This window comes from Lonchura striata, chromosome Z (assembly GCF_046129695.1).
Source record: "Lonchura striata isolate bLonStr1 chromosome Z, bLonStr1.mat, whole genome shotgun sequence".
NCBI classification, from domain to species: domain Eukaryota; kingdom Metazoa; phylum Chordata; class Aves; order Passeriformes; family Estrildidae; genus Lonchura; species Lonchura striata.
The window spans coordinates 32749025-32763917 of record NC_134642.1 but is presented as its reverse complement, the minus strand read 5'-3'; the positions used below and the strand labels follow the sequence as shown (position 1 = coordinate 32763917).

At 38.6% G+C, this 14893-nt stretch overlaps 1 protein-coding gene across 1 annotated transcript in view; it reads left to right on the top strand.

Annotated features, from left to right (window-relative positions):
• The first annotated feature begins 524 nt into the window (after positions 1 to 524).
• NDUFS4 (NADH:ubiquinone oxidoreductase subunit S4) overlaps positions 525 to 14893 on the top strand; it is a 47520-nt gene continuing 33151 nt past the window's right edge. The window contains exon 1 of the mRNA XM_021553890.3: positions 525 to 670. Within this exon, the coding sequence (XP_021409565.1) occupies positions 585 to 670 (86 nt within the window). The 5' untranslated portion in view covers positions 525 to 584. The remainder of the gene's footprint in view (positions 671 to 14893) is intronic.

Genomic DNA, 14893 nt, shown 5'->3' with positions numbered 1-14893 from the left:
AGAATCAGCAAGTTAAGAGCTGAAACAGATCTTAAAGACCATCTAGTCCCAATCCTCTTGCCATGGGGCAGGGACCCATCTCTGGTTCCATAGTCCAGGTTTCTGAAGGCTTTATATCTAATCTGGCTTTGAACACTGCAAGGATGAGGGAATCCACAACTTCCCTGGGCAACCTGTTCTCACCACCCTCAGAGTAAAGAATTTCCTTCTAATAGCTAACCTAAATTTCCTCTCTGTCAACTTGTGCCCATAAAGAAGATGGTGTCACAACCAACGCTGCCAGAAAATGTTTCTGGGCCAAACATGTAGGTGGGGAAAAGGAGCATCTGCACCCCAAACACGTGAATGTCTCCTCCAGGGAGCTCCGGACACATCACCTCTGCCTTCCCTCCCGCCAGCAGCGGCCCCCGCTCCTGCTCCTGCCCCAGCCGAGCCCTTCCGCCCTCGCTCCCTGTCCCCGTCCCAGTCCCTGCCCCGCCCGCCCTTCCCGCCGCCTCCTTCGCCCTCGCCTTCGCGTTTCCTGTCCGGGCGGAGGAGGTTTGGCCCTCCGGCGCCGCCGTCTCGCAGCGGCTGCGTTGAGCATCATGGCGGCGTCTCTCCCAATGTCAGCGGCGCTGCGGGGCCTCGTCGCCAGGAGCGGTGCGGCCGCGGTCCGCCCGCCGCCGCCCAGGTAACGGCACCGCGGGCTCCTCGCCGGCTGCCCGGGGGGCACCGCCGCACCCCGGTGCCCGCGGGGACCTGAGGAGGCCGTTCTGGGCCTGGACCTCCGCCGCGGCCGCCCCGGGCGCTGGGCCGGGGGGCCGCGTACGGACCCGGCGCGGGTGGGGGGCGGCCAGACTGACAGCAGGCGCCGGGCCGAGGCTTCCTCCGTGTCAGGCCGTGCGCTTCCTTGCCCGTTCATGTGTGTCCTTGCCTGTGCCTGCCTGTCGGGGCATGTCCTTGCCCGTCCTTGCTGTCTGCCTGGCGGTGACCGCCCGCCCGATGTCCTTGCGGTGCCTGAAGGTCGGGTTCTGATCGTCGCCGCTTCGCTGCCGGGGAGCGTAACCTCGCCAGCAGTCTTCCCAGAGATTTGTACTCCACATTGTTTTCTATCGTGTTGCATTTCCTCTTCGTCCTTTCTTCGAAACACGTTAACTTTTTCAGAGAAGGAATATCTGGCTTTTTGTTGATTTCTTAAAAATTATATTGGAAATGACTTTGTAATCTTAAGTGGCACTTTGCTATTTGTTCCTTTAATGCAGATATCTGTGTTAGCAGTCTCGTACATGACCCAACCACGAGATGAAAATGCATGCATGTGTTTACTTTTGTGCATTTCACAGACCCAAGGCTTGTGTAAGTCCCCAGTCTAGTCAGGACAAAAAATGTAGCTCCATGTCTTTAATTGTGATGTGGAAGGTTTGCGTTTTATGTTGCTTAAGTCTTTAGATATTAACAGATACAAGTTAGTTCAAGTAATTTTTTTTTAATCTGGGGGGGTTTTAAAATATGTATGTGTCTATAAATATGTGTGTATGCATATAGAAACACACAGAGAAAACTATATATACATGCAGAGAAAAAACTACAGATGTACTATTTTTATACATTTTTATCCTCTGATTGTTCCATTGGCTGCTGCCTTCTTCCTCCTAAAATGGCACCTGTTTTATGGTGTTGAAGGTTAATTGTCAGTCTCCTAAAAATGCTTTGAAATCTGTGAGTATGAATTTAGGAGTTCCTCTACACTAATCCAGAAACTTACTGTTCATGTTCAGCTGTTTCCTTCCGCCCTTCTCCTCCTCTGGTGTTGACAGAACTGTTGCCTGTCCCATGTCATAAATTGCATCAGTCAAGTGAGTCAGGCTAAAAATAATGTTTGTTTGTTTTAAAGTCTTACCATTCTATATTTCAAGTAATTATTTCAGGAAAAAAAAACAGTAGGATGTAGCAGGGCTGGGTATGAGAAGCATAGAAGTAGGAGGTAGGTACACTTCAGTTAGTATTTCTTTTTTGAAACAGTATGTTAAATTCCTTGCTTGCCATAGAGAGTGAGGAAAAATTAGTGTCCCTTAGTGTTTTCAATAAGAGAGATGTTGAGGATATTGGCTTGAGTGGGACTGAAATTTATGCTTCACATTCTGTAGGACAGTGACCTGATCATAGGTCGGCAGGTTTCTTGGAGAAGAGGGAGAGCATTATGATTTTCTCTTAAAGTTTTGTACATGGCTTTCTAATCACTCCTTGTTAGAATGAGAAATTTTCCATGGAATGAGGAAAAGATGCTTCAGAATAAGATGGTTTTGGCAGTATGAGGAAATGCTTAGGACTGTCATTTATGGAATTTAAGTTTTGCAAAGTAATTAAGTCCTGGTTAGGTAGGCACCAAAACTTAAATCTTGTTACTGTTTTACATAAAAATATCTTCTTATGAAATTTTATTCTTAACCAGCGTCTGTAGTCTCTCTGCTTGGGAGTATGAATCAACGTACATAATTACAGAAAAAAGTTTTAGGGTTCTGTGTTTTAAATTCAAAATGTCTTCCTACAGCTCATAGTGAGGTGATAAATGAGATAAAAGTAATAAGGAGAAAGTGTATCTTTTTCTTTTTCACTTTATATAGCTTCTTGTATGCAACTATTTGTTTTCCTTCTATACATACAGTATAATCCTTCATGCAGAGCATGTAATCCTTTGTATTTTATCAGAAACCTAGATAAATTTCAGTATACAGATAGATGCCTCAAAATATGACAGTGTACAAGTAGCATTTTTAGCTTAGTGTCTCACATCTCCTGACCACACAGAACTGAATGTTTACCAAAGACCTCTTGAGCTTGTTTTCCAGTTGAAGTGATCAGTAACTATCCAAAAGACTACTTCTTTGACAAGTCAGTAGTTTGCTGCATATCTTGCAATTGTATATATAAATCCTGCAGTACTGGTTTCCTTTCAGAAAAGTGTTTTGACAGATGCAATTTGGTACAAGTAATCTCTTTGTTTTGAAGTATTTGTCTAATTTATTAGCAGAGTAATCTCTGTCATTGTCAATCTTTAGAAAGAATGTGTTATACCAGTATGCTAGATGTGTATCTTTAAGTAAATAAAGGTATTACAATTACTAATAATAAAAATTATTGGTGTTCTTAGGGGAGGAACAAAGAAGATTCTGGAACTGTCAACTGTGAGGGCATTTGAATGACTCTTATATCAGTTCAGCCCTGTGCTTTTGTTTACTTAGATTCAGACTAAAGTTTGGCTGTTTGGTAAAACTTAATGCAAGTTTCATGTCACTTGCCTAAATTAGGTTATCAGAGTAATATTGTTTAATCTGTAGGATTAAATTTTAAGCACTCAAGATGTAGTTTTATTTGCAGTGCATTTTTATGTAGATTTTTGCATGTGAAACTTCATATAGTGCTCTAGTTTTCAGAAGTTCAATTAAATAATAATGTGATCACTTTAGAAGAGTTAAAAGAGAGATTCTGTTGTGATTTCTGTTAGTGATATTTGGTTCTTAGAAATTTTATTATATCATCTAGCACAAATACTGCTTTTATGGGGACATATTTAGGTACTTTAACATACGCATGCCCAAGCTGCCCTATGATTCTAAACTGGTACTGTTTTTTCCACAATTTGGACATAAGTGTTCAGTCTGAAATTAAAAGAACATGCAGCATTCCTCATATCTTTATGAAATCCTGAGTGCTTGTTTTAAATTGCTTAAGCAGTGGTTACGTACATCCCTCATTATTTTAGCCTAATAGCTATCAGCAGATATTTGAGTTGACTGAGAAAGTAAAAGTGTCTCCTTTGCTTAAATCATAATTTGAAGCTTTCATACTGTAAGATCTGTGAAGTTTTCAGGAGGCTTGAAATTATGTTGAACATGCTCTCACTAGTTTGACTGAAAATATTGTAGTGTTTTCTTCCATTAGAAATATGGCCAGTTGAAGCTGGAAACAAAAACTTCAAACAAATCCCTGCTGAACTGGGAATCAGGTATTTGTTTCCAAGCCACTCCAGAGTGCTTCTGAGAAGACCTTTCTATCACAGTGTACTGGAGTCAGAATTAATTTCTGTTGCTGTAGCAGAATGTTTTGTGTGTAGGTGTAGTATGGCCACACACTCTTTACATTTCATGATAATGAATTTTTCATGTCATTTTTTAGTGGTTTTTCAAAATGTGTTAGCCTCCTCTTGTAATGCTGTTGTAAAGACTCTGAATAAGACAGCAAATGTTTTGCTGGTTCATCGTTGTTACGGGTTTAAGAGGATGCCCATGCACAAAAAACTCAGGACACAGTAAGAATTGCAAAGCAAGTCAGTTTTATTAATCACTTTTGCATGAATACATACCAACACCTGGATGTTTGAGAAGCTGCCAAGCAGGAGAAGGAGATGGAGCATGGTGCTCAGGCAGGAAGGGCATGTAGGCTGTGCACCTTCAGGGCATACCCTGGATGAAAACTGTGTGCATCATGTCCTCCCATCCTGTTCACCCCAAACCACCCCTTACATCACCTCCTCAGGAGTGGCAGTTTCAGCATCATCTCACGCAGGGCCAGTGCATGAGATGAGATCATAGCAGCCCATGATCACACCTCCATGCCATTGTATGTTATTGCCCTTTCACAGGATGAAGACCACCAAGTGACTGATACATAGTTTCCTTACTGAAGGATAGTCTTACTTACCAACTAACCATAAGGACTTTTACATTATCCTATCCACCTGTACAACAGCAGACTATGGCAGGTCGTCTGTCTCTGAAACAATCGTAAATGGATATCTGAGGTTACGAAAGTAAAGAATTATGGACACTTGTGTAGTATGAAGCCTATTATTCAGTTCATTCTCAAAAAATTGAGGAAATATGGGATGCCATTTATGTCTCAATTTTCAGTTGCTGTCCTTATAAGCAGGCTTCCCCCTCAGGAAAATGAGGGAGAAGCCATTTTTGTGGCAAAATAAAGGACTTCAGAATAAACTCCTGAATTAATTTTTTATCCCGTCCTTCCATAAAAAAATAGGGAAAGTGCTTACTAACTTAAAAAAAATGAATTCTGCAAGATAATAGCTTACTCTTTTATGTTATTGTTTGGTTGGGTTTGATTTTTCTTCTTTCATGAAATAATATTGATATTTTTGTTGTATGTCAGTACCAAAGCATGTGTTAAAATATGGCTTAGTAGACTTCACAGAGCTAGGTCTGGGTAGTGCAGAGAGCTGTTTAAAGATGCACAAAGCCCCGACTGAATCTGGCTAGTAGAAACACTATTTTGCTAGTGTTAGTGGTAGCCATTGTGAGGTTTTTGTCAAGTCTGGAATTGGTAGCATGTTGCAGAAGTTGTATTATTTATTATTTCATCCATCTGTAATACATTCCTGCTGCTTCCTTTATACCACACATTATATAAAAGTATGTGTGGTGTTGTCAGGCTCAGACACATCAGAAGCTTTGGTTTTCATTAATAAAAAACATAGTTCTATACAATTTATCTTTGTTAAACTTATTTCCAGTGACTGATATAATCTGCATAGAGAACCTGGAATAAAATTTAAAGACCGGGAGAAAAAAGCAGTATTTTTACAGTCTTGCCTTAGCTGTATAAGATATGTTTATAGATAGTTCCATTTTAGTTAGTCACCAGGGAAAAAAGATGTATTTGGCTTTTAAAATACCTATTTGGCTGGAATTTTAGAGTTTTGTCTTAAGTATGTATTTTGTTTGTAATGTGTATCAGAGCAAGTACAGTGAGTCAAAGTATCATACAACATAAAAGCACTGGAGTAAACTGAAATCTGGAATAAAATTCAGGTTTTTTTTGCTTGTAAGATTGTGATGACATGAAGCATTGGAGAAGACTCAAGGTGAAAGATATGGAGAGACAAATGGACATAGACAGCAGGAGGAAAATATGAAATCCACTATAGTTCATACACTTTATGAGCATTAGTTTAAAAACAAAAGTCCAGGCACCAGTGAGTGTTTCTCTGGTCTTGTAGACACCCTGAAGCCGTAGTTTGGGAGTAGGTATTTCATGTATCTGAAGTGCATAATTCCTTTAAAAACAGCTCCTTTTTACTCTTGTCTATACCGTTCAAATAGTGATTGTGTGTTTAAGAGAGAGTCTAGGAGCTTGTCCTGTTTACTGTGACTGAAAGCAGTATCAGTGGTTATTTTTTATAGTCACAGGTTATTTAATGGCAGCTTGTGTCTGGCTCTTGTGAAGGACAGCCCTCTTTCCACAACAATTTTGCATGCTTTGAGGAAGGGGAAATTTCTGATAAATAGGATGACTTCAGTTCCTTTGAAGTATTTGATGTGGTATCTCAAAGCTGCTAATCCATTGTTACTTGAGTAGTTGCAACAGGATAATTTACTCATGTCTGTTGTGTTCATGGGTATGTACCATTATTAAGATATAATAATGACTATGATGAATCAGAATGGTGTCTTAGATTTCCTGGTTTTGCCTTCTCTGTCTGGCTTTATTGGAAGTAGGGTGTAAGAGTGCTCCTTGTTTCTTTGGAGTGGAAAGAGTAAGCTTTGGAAAGTCCCCATGGAGTAATGAAGATGCTAGTGAAACATGGGAGCAGTAGGATGTTGCTGTCAATGTGAACAATTCCATCGCAATGAAAAAGTGAAAAATACCAGGTATCATGTAGTTTAGTGGTGAATTCAGATTAATCTCATTTGAGTTCTTAAAGTGTATGGGATTCCTGTCATGTTTGTGAAAGTTTATGTATTTTCAGTATTCATCTAGAGGAGGAAGAGGATGGATAGAAAGATATGCAAGCAAGAGGGGCAGATAGGAAAAAAAAGTTTAGGAGAGCCAAAGTTTTAGAAGGGGGCAAGGAGGAGATGTGTTGTTCTGGAAATGACAGTTTTTGTACTGTAGTTGTGGAGTATGTAGAGCAGGCATCATGACAGCAAAATGTTCCTGATAAGGGTTCTTAGATTGCTCTTTCTTATTGGTCATACAACTTGAGGTGATTTATTTTAATTACATTCAGTTCCTTCATTTTTGGAATTGGAAACTCAGAGGGGAAGAATAACACTTTCCAGAAAGTAAAGGTTAAACAGAGACAAGCAGACAGATGTGTAAGGGTATTTTGTTGAAAGCTAACTAGTAAATAAGCAATGTGCTTGCTTCTCCAGTAAAATAGCTGAATGCAGTTCTACCCAGTTTTGTGGCAGCTAACCACTGTGGGCTCAGAACTGTAGCTTGCTTGCATGAAGTCTGGTATACTTTTAAAAAAACATTGTTACATGTGATAATAACTTTTTTTCAAAAATTTGCTGATTTGAGAACCTAGTAATCTTCTCTCTACTTAGGTGATTTGAAGTGGAGTAGAAATAGAATTAAACCCCCAAAACTGCACCAAAACAACAAACAAACAAACAACCCCTCAGTAAAGCTTTGAAGGGTAGAGGTGAAATTTGTTGTCAATAGTATCTTAAAACAGAAGGACATATTTTCCTTCAGGGACTAGACAATTTAAAATAAACTCTAACACTGCATTTGAAAAATGACCCTTTGTTTTCAAGAAAATCCCTCGAACATTCTTATGGGAAAGACTTCGATGTTGACATATCCTAATACCAAATATTTGATATCTCAAAGTTTGAGAAATATATTTTTAGAATTTATTGCACCAAGTTGAACCACATTTTTTGTCAAATAAATTAGTCAATACTAAGATTATGAAATACCAGATGGATACATGGGAAGGGGAATAATTATGCCAACTGTCAATGGACAATATTTCAAATCTGTGTTAGCATAATGATTGAATTTGCTTTATTGATGTAGGTTTAATATAACATGTTCAACAGATTTAACTTACAGTGGAAAAATACTGCTGTTTGGATTTTAAAAATGACCTTGATTTTGCCTTAGTATAGGTTTGAGCGTTTTGACTCAATTGACCTTATATTGTCTGTCTTAGATGAAATTGACTGTTTTAAGAGACTGAAATGCTGAGAGTTTTGTAATTAGCAGGGAAGTGTGAACCTACTCGCAACTAGTTTTAAAAAAAACCCAAGTTTAACAACTCCTATTTTATACTAATAATTTCAGTAAATTTGTATGATCCTTAATAGCTAAATGTTTTATATGTTTTACCCATGTGCAGGTTTTCATTCTTATAATAATACAATGGATTTTGCTATGTTTTTAAAATGATTTTGTAAGTATTTGATTCTGAGTGTGTTTAAAAATATACCTCTGAACTGTCTTAAGATCACATCCTTTTTTGTTTCTAATAAAAGCAATCTCTAAGCTAGCAGGAGGAAAGATGAACAGTTTACATTACCTTCTTTATAAATGTCTGTTTTCATATTTTGTAAGAAATTAATGACATTTTTTCTTCCTGAGTTTCAAAGTGTACTAGTTCCTGGCAGTGTAATAGTATGTTTAGGTACTATTTACTTAGCTCTTTCTGGTGCAGTAGTTTCTGTCTGAATCTTCCCTTGACCCATGACTGATGTTGAAGAATTAAAGTAACTTCTGACTCAACAAGAGAGTCTGTAGGCAGCTCCAGAATGTGTGTGGGCAAACAGTTCTTGCAGCTGCTTATTACTGAGGTCTTGCCATGAAAGAGTTCATAAACAAGTCCTATTCCTTTTTTTATAGTTAGACTTTATGTATATGAGACAAATATTTTTAGACCTTTTATTAATGTTTATTTTATATGTGATCACCTCTGATATTGTCATTTGTGATCAGTCTGTTGAAGTAATCTTCTGCTAAATGTTAATGAAGTAATTTGCTAAGTGTTAGTAATGCCATTTATATTGAAGTCCAAACAAAAATGTTGTTGCAGATGATCGCTGTTGAGTTTTTCTTAATTTTTTATAGAATTCAGTAGTTTTAAAGTAAGATTTCTATGGATATTGGGTTTTCAGAAGTTACTATATAATATATTTCTGCTATTTTAAATAAAGGGAAAAGGCAGAAAGCTCTTAATGCTGTAGCTTTGACTATTCTATTACATATTTGAGGAGTATTTGCATCTGCTGCATAAGTTATTGGAAGGAAATTTTTGCAAGAGTGATGTTTTTTCATACACCAGTGTTTGTGCCTATCAGAGAAAGAGACAAATAATTTGCATGTTGTCTGGACTGAAATTCAAGAATAAGGTTTGCTTTTAAAGCACCAGTGTTGCCTTAAGGCTTTAGAAAAGCGTGAGTAATATCAATACTTCCAGTCTCCTTTTAAAGAGAGCTAACAGCTGATTAGATAGTAAGAATATGAAAAGTAAGAAAGAATAGTACTTGTGGAGGAGGAGGGGATTGGTGTATGAGGATCAGTGTAGAAATGAACACATAAATAGAGTAGCTGATGAGGTTTTTTTTATTCTCAAAGGTGAGTTTTCAAAAATGCTTCTGAGGTGTATTTACGTTAATAAAAATAACAGATGGAAATAAAATTAAATCAGATAATTATGGAAAAACAGACCATTCAAGCTTTCTTTGAATGCAGACTTCATTTATGTAGCTTCGTAGTGTCATTATATTTCTCTTGAAGCGCACAAGAATTTGTCTTTAAATTGTCATTTTAAAGAATTGTTGTTTCAAGATTGCGGATGCTGGTTGAGTATGCAAAAGAAAGGAAGGAGGTTTTTTCCTAGCTAGTGCCCTGTAATTGTTGCTTGCACTTGTGTGTAGAATAGGAGTTAAAAATTTTTGGTTTGGTAATTTTTTTTTAAAACTGGGAGACACATATGTTGCTTACACTGCAGCAAACCCTTTGTTTTCATCTCAAGACAGATGTGTATTGTAGAAGGTATTTAATCATGCTGGTACCCACAACTAAAAGCTTATGTAGTTAGTATCGTTTTAAAACAAGATGAGATTTAAAATTAGTCATTATAGAGAGACTACATTAAAAAAAAGTCCTTTGCTTTGGTTGTAATATGAGGCTGAAAACCAAGTGCAGATAAATTGCATAGATTGGAAAAAAACAGTATTGTATTTTATTTGATAGGAATTCATGACAGACAAAATGTCAAGGACCGTCAAAGGCTGTCTACTCCAGAAGATAAGGCATGCTGGAAACCAGCCTGGGACCCCAGCAGGGACAGTGCCCTTACTGACCAGAGCAAGAGCCAGAACCAGGGCTGGAGGTGGAGACACCTAATGATGCTACTTCAGCAAGGGCTGAAGAGCCAGAGCAGAGCTTTTAAATGGAACTCCAGAGCCACAAGCAGGATATGTTCATGGAAGCCCTGTATGAGACGGTCACGGCCATTAAGACTTGCTGGTACCCTTAGTGTCTTGATGCGTGGTCTGAGAGAGTTTGTCTTCAGACTGACAGTGTTAGAACACTTGAAAACTCAAACTATATTCTTGCATATAAGGTGGTACCATTGGTGTATCTTCTCTGTGTGTAACTCAGTAGTAAAAAATTTATTGAAGTATCATAGAGGTTTTTCTCCTCAGAGCTGTGTAAGAACCATGTGGGCTGACAGATCAAGTGGTGTGACTAAAGTGTATGACATGGAGTGTAGCTAAGGTACATGATAACTTGAGGAATGGCAACAGTTCAAAGGGGAATTGAGGACAAAAGCTTAGTGTCAGAAAGGAAATTGAAGAGAAAGGTAGTTGAGACAAGGCAAAGTTCACAAAAGAAGTGTGAAATTAAATCATACAAAATAATATTACTTAGATTATCCCATTCTCATCTAGACTAACTCCTATGAGCATACAGTTTTGAAAAGAAACCTGTAAGTCATGGTGCATTTTAAAGATTTGGCTTTCTCTAACTGGCTTGCACTAAAAACATTAATATATAGCCCTTAAATACAGTTTGTCATAGCTCCCCAACACATAAGGCTTATTTACCAAATAGTTCATTTGATTTTCACGAACCATTATAAACCAAGATGTAGTTTTCCAGTAACACTTTAAAGGATTCTTTTTTGTGTTGTAATTTACAGTTCAAGTGTTTGAGAGCATTAAATAAGAAAGAAGTTGCTTTTCTCTATGTATGTATGTATACATAGATATGCATACATATATACATATATAGATATGCCAATATATATGCTGTGTTTTACAAGTCTTAGATAATTAGAATAAGAATTAATTAAACTGGTAAATGCAGTCAGATTGAAGGGCTAAATCAACAGGAGTGGATAGGGGTGAAATTCAGGACCATGCTGTGCCATAAACCAGTTTGCAAACACAGAGGAATCTTTACTCTGTTTTTCTGTTTAATGATTCAAAGGCTTTCTTTCTAAATGCACAAAATAAGACAGAGGTGGGATGTAGAACATTAGTTTCATTCCTCACAGTTTTGAAATGAAACCCTTTGACTTTTATTGTTTCATTCTATAAAGAGAGCACAGTTTTTAGTTTTGTCAAGTTGTACGAATGCCTGAATGTGTATGTGTGGGGAGTTTGACATTTAGAAAGCACAAACAAAGCAAATGTGTCACCTGGGTATTTTATCTTTACACCCTACACAACTTTTCTCTCTTCATTTTAAACTTTGTTTAATTTTTACTTATTTTTCAACTTTATTTAACTTTAACTCTTCTTTATTAACTTTATTTAACTCTGTTCTTATTTAACTTTATTCGGCTTTCTAACTAGAGAATGTAAATTTAGTTGATAGTTGTTATGGGCTGTGCAGATTTCTAGTATTATTTGTCTTCCAACTAACTTGCCTATAAGAAGTTTCTGGTTCTCAGCAGCCTTCAGGTTGTGAACTGAGGTTAATTCCTAAGATAAGGTGTTCCAGTTGGGAGAGTAGTGTGAAATACTTTACTAGTAACTGTACAGGTGGCAGTAATTCAGAGTTCCTGTGACCTGATAGCAGTTGGACATCTTACAAATTATGTATTGTATTGCTGTAAATGTAGTATACCTGGTCTCCTTTCATAATGAGTTCTTTTATTTCTACAACAAAAATGTTTAAATAATTTTGGGTAATTTTGTTCTTACATGTTAAGCCCCTCTCTCAAAAGTGTTTCTAATCTGTTTTCTGTAATCTGTCAAGAGACCACTGGTATGCTCTTAGTCATGTGCATGTGAAGGGTCAAGGAGCACTGACATGGCTTTTTAGAAGTGTAGTTTCAAGTAATGACTCAGTTTGCATCTAAGCACTTCAAGAAGTGTTTTGATACCAGGCTGGGACTTGCAGAGAACTGTTTCAGGATGTGCAGCTGTTGCTTGTGAGTGTGCCGACTTGAGCCTTCAGGCTAGTTCTGTGGATTTTTGGCTGAACTTTTCCTCAGCTCAAGCTGTTTGCATTGCACATAAGCTTATACTCAAAATCTCAAAAGACACCAGCTCTGCAGGAGTAGGTTGAGCTGGCCTGGGCATACTGTCTGCCTCATGCGGAGCCTTCTGAAGGACTGGTCTTTGTTGTGCACTCTCTTGTCACCTCAGTTACCTGGCTGCTCAAATAGGTCCCATCTGAGTCAGGGAAAGTGCAGGCTTGGTACTGGATCAGAGATAACCTTTCTTATATCTTGACTGCAAGAAAGCTGATTAAATGAAGAAAACTCACGGTGGGCAACTCATGTCTTCACAGAAGTGACTTGTGTCCTGAGAAACTCACTGGGATTCAAGTATGGATATATGCTTTGGTCCTGTGGTAGTTTTGGACGGACTATGTCTTTACATTGTGCTGTGGTTCAGCTGATACTTGTTTGAATATAGCAGGTCAACAGCATTTTCTCACCTGTGGGATAATTAAAGTAGAATCTAAAAACTAAAATTATTTTGTATGTGATGATGTAATCACTACTTGAAAATGTATCTAATTTAAAAGAATTATAGAATATTCTGAGTTGGAAGGGATTCACAAGTGTCAGTGAGTTCGGCTCCTGGCCCTGCACAGGAGTCAGACCACATGCCTGAGTTTCCTGTTCAAACACCTCTTGAGCTCTGTTCTGCTTGGTTCTGTGACCACTTCCATAGGAGCCTGTTCAGTGCCCAGCCACCCTCTGTTTGAAGAACCTTTTCCTGATATCCAACGTAAACCTACCCTGACACAGCTTCATGTTGTTCCCTCAAGTACTATGACCACAGAGATCAGTGCCTGCCCTCCACATCCCCTCACAAGGAAGTTGCAGATTGCAACAGGGTCTCTCTTCGTTCTCCCCCAAGCTGAACAGACCAAGGTGCTTCTCATGTGGCTTCCCTGCAAGAACCTTCAATACCTCCTTGGCCCTCCCCTGGGTATTGTCTAATAGCTTTATGACCTTCTCATATGGGGGTGCCCAAAAGTGCCTGAGCACTCGAGGTGAGGCCGCCCCAGTGCAGAGCAGAGCAAGACAATCAATCCCCTCCCTTGCCCAGCTGTCAGTGCTGTCCCTGATGCTCCCAGGTCACCCTTGGCCCTCCTGGCTGCCAGGGCACTGCTGGCCCATGTTTAACTTGCCATGGACCTGAACCCCAGGGCCCTTTCCATGGCACTGCTGTCCAGCCTCTCATTGCACTGTCTGTCTGTACATCCAGGGCTGCCCCATCCCAGGTGCAGAATCCAGGACTTACCCATGTGGAATTTCATCTGGTTTGTGACTGTCAGTTGTCAAGATCTCTCTATGCAGCTTCTCTGCCTTCAACAGCTCCTTCCAATTTTAGTGTCATTGTCAAATTTGCTTAGTATCCCTTCCAGTTCTGCATCCAGGTTGTTAATGTAGATGTTGGAAGTCATAGGGCCTAAGATGAAGTTCTATGGAATTAGTGACAGGTCTCCAGTCTAATGTCACCCCTTTCACTTTAACCCTTTGTGCCCAGCCCATGAGCCAGTTCTCACCCATCCCATGATGTGTTTGTCCAGCTGTGAGCTGGACAGTTATGTCCAGAAGGATCCTGTGAGAGACAGTATTGAAAGCTTTGCTGATATCCAGAAGATTACATCAGCTGGCTCTCTTAAGCAACTAGGTGTGTTACCTTGTCATAAAAGGAAATTGTCAAGCAGGACTCTTCATTCATGAAGTTGTGCTGACTGTGACTGATGGCCGCATTGTCCTTCAGGTGCTTTTCAGTAATTCTCAGATTGGTCTTCTCCGAAACTTTACCAGGCACTGAAATGAGACTGACAGGCCTGTAGTTTAATATTTGTAAAGGCAGGTTAATTTTGTATTTAGTTTCAAAGTTCCAAACCACAAGTCAAATGCTTATGTCCATGTTAATTAAGTACATTTATATAACCATTTCTTCTTTCCATAAGTTTTGCCTGACAGAAAAGCATAGTCTGTTCTTGCCCTGTTTTCTGAACACATGACTCAAAAAAAATTCTTTTTTTGCATATTAACTTATTAGCAAGTATAAGCAGTGTCTTTATATATCAATTTTTATCATTTCAGCAACCTAGTACAGAAATTTCAGTAGTTTAGATAATTAATACTGCATTAATCCTTTTAGAAGCGTAATTTACTCTGTTTAACATCATTTTATAGGCAAAGGAAAAAGCATGATCAGCCAACTTCACCATATATTATTTATTAATTCAGGAACTTCATTCTCCTCTGAGCACGAAAGTTACTCCTGCAGTTCATACTACAAAATAGAACTACACGTCACCATGGGCAGTATTTGGCACTATGTTCCATATTTTACTTCTGTTGGAAAGTAGTAAAACAAGTTAGTAAAACCAAATAAAAATAAAACACCGTTGAGTCTGTTAAGTCACTATCACTTCAACTACAATAGTGACTTTAATACCAAGGAAACATTATCCTGCTGTGTTTGAATTCATCTCTCGCAAGTTTAACTTTGCAAGCTGTCTTTTTAAAAATGCATTATATAGGGCCTATATAAAAATATGATATATTGAATACTGTGATCTGTATTGTATTTGATGTTGTACCATTATTGCCTGTGTTTTATGTGCCAGAACTTCATACTGATTTGTATTTAGTCTGCTTAATCACAGTGTATGGCTA